Below are 6,514 nucleotides of genomic sequence, written 5' to 3' on the forward strand. Positions count from 1 at the left end.
CTCACCCCACCCCACCCTCCCCTAGCTTATCTCTCCATGCTTCAGGCTCACTGCCTTTATTCCTGATGAAGGGCTTTTGCCTGAAACGTCGATTTTGCTGAAGCTCCTCGGATGCTGCCTGAACTGCTGTGCTCTTCCAGCACCATTGATCCAGTAACTGAATTCAAAGTCCACCAGCTGCCAATGAGAATTGAATCCATGTCTCCAGAGCATTGACCTAGGCCTTTGGAATCCAAGTCCATTGACAACCACTACATCACCATCTCCCCCAATCAGATCCTGATTTCAGTATTTAACTGCTCATATGCAGTTGCTGCCTGACGTACAGTTAAAAGCAAAAATGGATATTGATAATTTCTCTCTAATTTTGACTCAAAATCCAGACATTTTTTAAAAAATCATCCTATTTAGATGTGTTGTGACACACCTATGGAGCAGGTGGGATTTGAACCAATGTCTCTTAGTCCAGAGATAAGGACACTACCACTGCACCACAAAAGCCCATCCTGGTCATTAGCTTTTTTGTTTGTATCCAGAAGTGCTCTTCCACACAACTGAGTGTTTATTTCCCCCTCACCAAATCATCCATGGTATTCTTGTTCAAGTCCATTAGAATTTCTTGTGGCTCAGGGATCCATTTCGAGTTTCACAGCATTTCCAGGCCCAAAGGTCACCAAGCAACCCTTTTCACTTACACTGTCCCCAATCAAGGACATAAGGTCAGAAATGGAGGCTACGAAAGCTACTCACTGTCCTTACTCCAACTCCTTCAGTTCCCGTCCACATATTCTTCTCTGCAATGTTCATCCCTTCTCATTCACTTTAGAACTCTTTAAAAATCTAACAACAATCTCTGTCCCACTCTCTCTAGAACAACTGGCAACAGTCTCCACTCCCAATGGCACTGCCTGTGGTCCTAAATCACAAGGTATGTTCCATTGCCAAGCAATTAAGTGCCTGATAGGTGAGTAGGTCCAGCAGTGCAAACATTAAATCTAGCTGCAGGACTGGGAATTCTGATCAATTCCTTTCCTGCCACCGCCCCCTCCCAAAATAAGAGATACTGATTTCTTAATAACAGTTCAAGCATTTCATATCACCAAATAAATACTGAAATATAAACTTAGAAACTTGGGTGACAGGGAATTAAGTCCCAAGATGTAAAATGGGTACCAAGTGCCCAAAATGGCAGGGAGCTTGCAAATGCAAATTCTGTGTCAGAATTAGGCATGAGCCCCCTCGCCCTGCCTTGTTTGATATCACTTTTCTCAAAGGAAAATTGGACAATTGTTTATGTAACCAGACAATTTGCTATCAACTAGTTTTGTGTAACTCAATGAGCTGAAATTGAAGCAAAAGTTACTGACTTTTGATCTAAGTTGAGTCAACAATATTTCAGTGCAAAATGGAAAAACGCCTTTGAATAAAATCTATCAATACCTGTCTACGTAGTAGCCTGTTAAAACTGGGTGATCTCGGTGGTCTCTGTGGAGGAGGGATTTTAGGGAGAGTGATGTGGCTGGTCGAAGCGAAGCTATGATGAATTATCTCAGTGGGAATTCCAAGACACGTAGAAACTTCAGCAGGCTGGGACTGGATTGAAGTCACAGACCCTAGACAAAAAATCCAGATTAAAAACAAAACCCTGAATGAAAATAAAATCTTGAAACCAAAGAAATGCTTCATATAAAAGGTTCTTTTAATTTTTCCATTTGCTTCTTCCTCTTTGAGAAAGTTTAAAAATTTAGCTATCAATTTGAATATCTACTTTGTGATTATATATTTTTAGGTTATTTGTGAGAAGCCATATTGAGTTACTTGGTTGCCTGTGCTTCCAAAATTAATGAGTTTAGACGAAGTCAAGACAGACTCCAAAAAGTTTGAAAGAAGATGTTAAGATTGTCAACTCAAGTCTGACTCAGACAAATTGCCCAATAAATCCATTGATAGATTATACATATTTTTGTTGGCCCAGGGTTGGGCTTCCCTAAAGCCAGGTCTGAGGTCCTCAGTTGGGTTCAGGTGTACCACTAGTGCAAGCATGCTTGGTTGAAAGCACTAAAAATAGGGCCAACTTGGTGAATGTTGGATTTGGGGATGCAGAGTTGGGAGGTGTCTAAACTTGGATAAATCTATGCTAAACTTCTGAAAATTGGGGTAGGCGAGCAAAAGACATTCTAAGAGTGGCTCCCAGCCACAAATTCACAGGGCCAGCCAAGTTCTTCTCTGAGGAGGCCAGGGGAATACCCACAGTTTTCTCTGTCTATCCCAGATCACAGATGTACCCTTGAACCATTGAAGATCTGCTTATGGAGGGTCTGACCCCTGTTTCGACAAACTATAGTAGAAGCAATGGTAGAGTTTTACAACAGCAGCAAACCTTTCATAACCCTCAGATATTCTAAGCTGAGTACTTCAAACTGACACCCATATGATTGGCTTTCTGATTAATTAAAGAAATGCACTGAATTTTTAAATAACTTTTGACTGATAGAAAAATGTACTAATTCCCTTTTATTAACTAAAACATGTTGGTGACATACCCTGATGGGGATCCACCTCATGCAGCGGATAATGAGATTGGGCTGATCTAACTGGGCGAAACATATAGCTGTCGTTAGGTAAAGAATGCATTCGAGACACAGAAACTTTCCGAACAGTCAGCAAATTGTCTTTTTGATTCTCTCCGATCATTTTGCTGTATCTAAGATCTTCCTGTTTAAAAATAACCAGAGAATATTGGAAATTATTCACACTGTTCAATATTACACTGGCATTATGCAGCATTGATGCATTCATAACCACATAGAATAAACCAGCAAGATACCAGTTTCTTCAACATGACTGGAACTGACTATTAATAAAATGCAGAGAACTGTATAGAGCACTAACAGAGCTAGGATATGGAATTAAACAAGAATATTTCATAGTAATTAATTAATCATAATGCTGCTATTACTAACAGTCCAGCTTAAACAGCTTAAACAGAGAAACCCATCAAGCAAAGGTGAGAATGAAAAGGGTGCAAGTCCAGTTCATAAAGGGTGCAGTCCAGTTCAGATACGGAATTATACAAGAATATTTCATAGTAATTAACTGGTCGTAATGCTGCTCTTACTAACAATCCAGCTTAAACAGAGAAACCCATCAAGCAAAGGTGAGAATGAAAAGGGTGCAGTCCAGTTCTGACAATATACCTCAGCAAATTTTATAAAGAGACACTGGAGTAAGGCTGAGCAGGCAGCATAGAAAATTAAGAACAGTGTAGAGTAGCATTAGGGATGCAGAGGGGAGGGATGCACTTTCCTTGTATTCTTGTATAATTCCGTATCTGAACTGGACTGCACCCTTTATGAACAAGGCTGAGCAGGCAGCATAGAAAATTAAGAACAGTGTAGAGTAGCATTAGGGATGCAGAGGGGAGGGATGCACTTTCCTTGGGTGCTGTGACAGACCAAAAGAAGGAATTCAATTTTCTTTACAGTACAAGCTTGCTGAATGAATTTTGTACAGAAATTAATGCAAATGGCAAAAAAATATTTTAAATTAGATATGGGAGAAGCTAAGGTTGTATCCAGTAATCTTCAGATCATCCTCCATTAAGTTTTGACACTTGTACTGTCCTAGCCGCAGAGTTTGAGGTCTATGCGTGCACATCATTCTAAACTATTATGGTTATTTCATGGGCACAGCTATTTCTATACCTTTAGACATCCTTTGGTCAGCAAATAGTGAAGACACTCCAGTCCTAATATTGGAAGACAATGGGGAAGACCTTCTATTTCTTTTGAAAATGGCATGGGAATCTTCAGGAAAAGAAGGCACTAAAGAAGGCAATTGCCAGCCACCAGATGGCCTTCTGGACAGTGGTGTGCATTTTTGAGATTATAGATACAGAGAAGAAAACTGGTTGTTCATTTACTCCTAACTGAAATTTTGGACCTTACCGTATCTTTAGATTAAAGAGGCATTGTTCCTGAACTGCCAGATCTCTCTTTTGATGAGGATCAGTTCTTCTGAAGAAGGTAAAGCAATATAATCATCTATTTAATACACAGAATCTGCCCAGGAGATCAGCAACAGTAACTGAAGTCAGGTGATGAGGTTCCTCCCCCAGAGTAGATAGTAGGATTACTTCTGGGAAACAAATAGGGTGCTAGCTCACTCTATAATGAAAGCAAGTGAAGATCTAGAAATTTCTACAGCGAGCAAACCAACCATAAAATCTCAATAATTATGAAGCGAGAAATACATTTTCAATAATGCCACAAAATAAATCTCAAAGTTCAAAACAAATTCCAGACTACTGAAGGTACAGACAAGGTGGTGGTGCCACCTGCACTAGGCAGATGTCAACTGCAACAAATGTTTGCAGTTATGCATAGAATATATGAAAAAAGTGAGCTCGAATGTTTGGAGAAAAACATTAATTATCAGCAAAGGCTCACCAAGATGTACAACAACTTAAGTACTTAATAATACATTGTAAATTGAGAAAGATCCTTTTGTCCAAGCAGATCATGCTAATAGCCAAAGTCCAGAAATTGTTGATTTGCATAGTCGGATATATTTACATAGAAACCCATCAGCAAACCATGGAAGTAATAGAGAGCTCTTTTCAGCCAAAAGCTACAATATTAGATTATTGAGATTAGGGAGACACACAAATTATTTTTGAGAGAAAGTGAGGGGTGCAGATGCTGGAGATCAGAGCTGAAAATGTGTTGCTGGAAAAGCGCAGCAGGTCAGGCAGCATCCAAGGAACAGGAGAATCGACGTTTCGGGCATAAGCCCTTCTTCAGGAATGAGGAAAGTGTGTCCAGCAGGCTAAGATAAAAGGCAGGGAGGAGGGACTTGGGGGAGGGGCTTTGGAAATGCGATAGGTGGAGGGAGGTTAAGGTGAGGACCCTCCCCCAAGTCCCTCCTCCCTACCTTTTATCTTAGCCAGCTGGACACACTTTCCTCATTCCTGAAGAAGGGCTTATGCCCGAAACGTTGATTCTCCTGTTCCTTGGATGCTGCCTGACCTGCTGCGCTTTTCCAGCAACACATTTTCAACACAAATTATTTTTTCCAAGTTTACATTTGAAATAAGCTTGAACAACTCAGAATGCAACAAGACTTGGCATAGTCTAATTGCTTCAATAAGACTTAGCTGTCAAACAGTGCAAACAAGCTTTGCAAGCGCAAACTCAGACTAGTGACATAACAGAGATATTATATTCGAGGAAACAGCTGCATTGTTGTTGAAATATTCAGAACTCAAAATGATCACAAATCTCAAATGAGCACAAAAGTGAATGCTTAGCTGAAGAAAGTTGTTTGCCACTGTAAATAAGCTAATATCTTGTCCTACAAAAATGAACACCAGAGATAGAACAAGAACCTTAATTGTTTTCTTAACAACAGAGATCATCTTCAGAAGGAGACTGTCCTTTGACATAACTCTGCAAATCATAGTGTCAAACATAGGTTTCCTATTGGTCTTGTTTTGGCTGTTTACACTGCTGTACATGATGATACTTTTTTACTTTCGTATGGAATCCCAGAGTTGTCCTTGCTTACATGTCAGACAAGCAGGAGGCTGGAAGAACACAGCAAGCAAGGCAGCATCACGAGGTGGAGAACTCAATGTTTCGGGCGTAACCGTTACACCCAAAATGTTGACTTCTCCACCTCCTGATGCTGTCTGGCTTGCTGTGTTCTTCCAGCCTGCTGCTTGTCTACTTTGGATTCCAGCAACTGCAGTTTTTCTGTCTCTAGCCTTGCTTACATGTCAGCAGCCTCACTTTGCAGCAACTGTTGAATTGATAACACCACCTTAATAAAAGAGAAACTCATTATGGCCTGTCTATTTTCACATAGGCCAGGTCCAAGGAACGTATAAAGATGGGAGACGGTGTTGTGAGGTGGAGTTTGATTTGCTGGACCCCCAACACCCCGCCCGCCCCCCCCCCCCCCCCCCCCCCACCTGCCAACACCCCCCAAAGATGCATGGCCATAGATCGAGACATAATGAAAAGCGTTCCATTCCAAAAGGAAGTAGGAGTATACTTAAGAGGGAAATCAGGAAGGCAAAATGGGGACATGAGATAGTTTTGACAAATAGAATTAAGGAGAATCCAAAGGGTTTTTACAAATATATTGAGAACAAAAGGGTAACTAGGAAGAGGATAGGGCCCCTCAGAGATCAGCAAGGCGGCCTTTGTGTGGAGCCACAGAAAATGGGGGAGACACTAAATGAATATTTTGCATCAGTATTTACTGTGAAAAAGGATATGGAAGATATAGAATGTAGGGAAATAGATGGTGACATCTTGCAAAATGTCCAGATTACAGAGGAGGAAGTGCTGGATGTATTGAAACGGTTAAAGGTGGATAAATCCCCAGGACCTGATCAGGTGTACCCGAGAACTCTGTGGGAAGCTACAGAAGTGATTGCTGGGACTCTTGCTGAGATATTTATATCATCGATAGTCACAGGTGAGGTGCCGGAAGACTGGAGGTTGGCAAA

The 6,514-nt window shown here is 40.9% G+C and overlaps 1 protein-coding gene across 4 annotated transcripts in view; it reads right to left on the reverse strand.

Moving 5' to 3' along the window:
- The window catches only part of cacna1ha (calcium channel, voltage-dependent, T type, alpha 1H subunit a), a 294,694-nt gene that overhangs the window by 5,867 nt on the left and 282,313 nt on the right, over positions 1 to 6,514 (reverse strand). For 3 of the 4 annotated variants that reach the window (XM_043711241.1, XM_043711238.1, XM_043711239.1), the window contains exons 31-32: positions 2,544 to 2,715; positions 1,441 to 1,613 (exon numbers count right to left, since the gene is read on the reverse strand). The exons of the other annotated variant lie outside the window; for it this stretch is intronic. In XM_043711241.1, the coding sequence (XP_043567176.1) occupies positions 1,441 to 1,613; positions 2,544 to 2,715 (345 nt within the window). The remainder of the gene's footprint in view (positions 1 to 1,440; positions 1,614 to 2,543; positions 2,716 to 6,514) is intronic. 4 annotated transcript variants of the gene reach the window in all.

This window comes from Chiloscyllium plagiosum, chromosome 21, assembly GCF_004010195.1.
Source record: "Chiloscyllium plagiosum isolate BGI_BamShark_2017 chromosome 21, ASM401019v2, whole genome shotgun sequence".
Classification (NCBI taxonomy): domain Eukaryota; kingdom Metazoa; phylum Chordata; class Chondrichthyes; order Orectolobiformes; family Hemiscylliidae; genus Chiloscyllium; species Chiloscyllium plagiosum.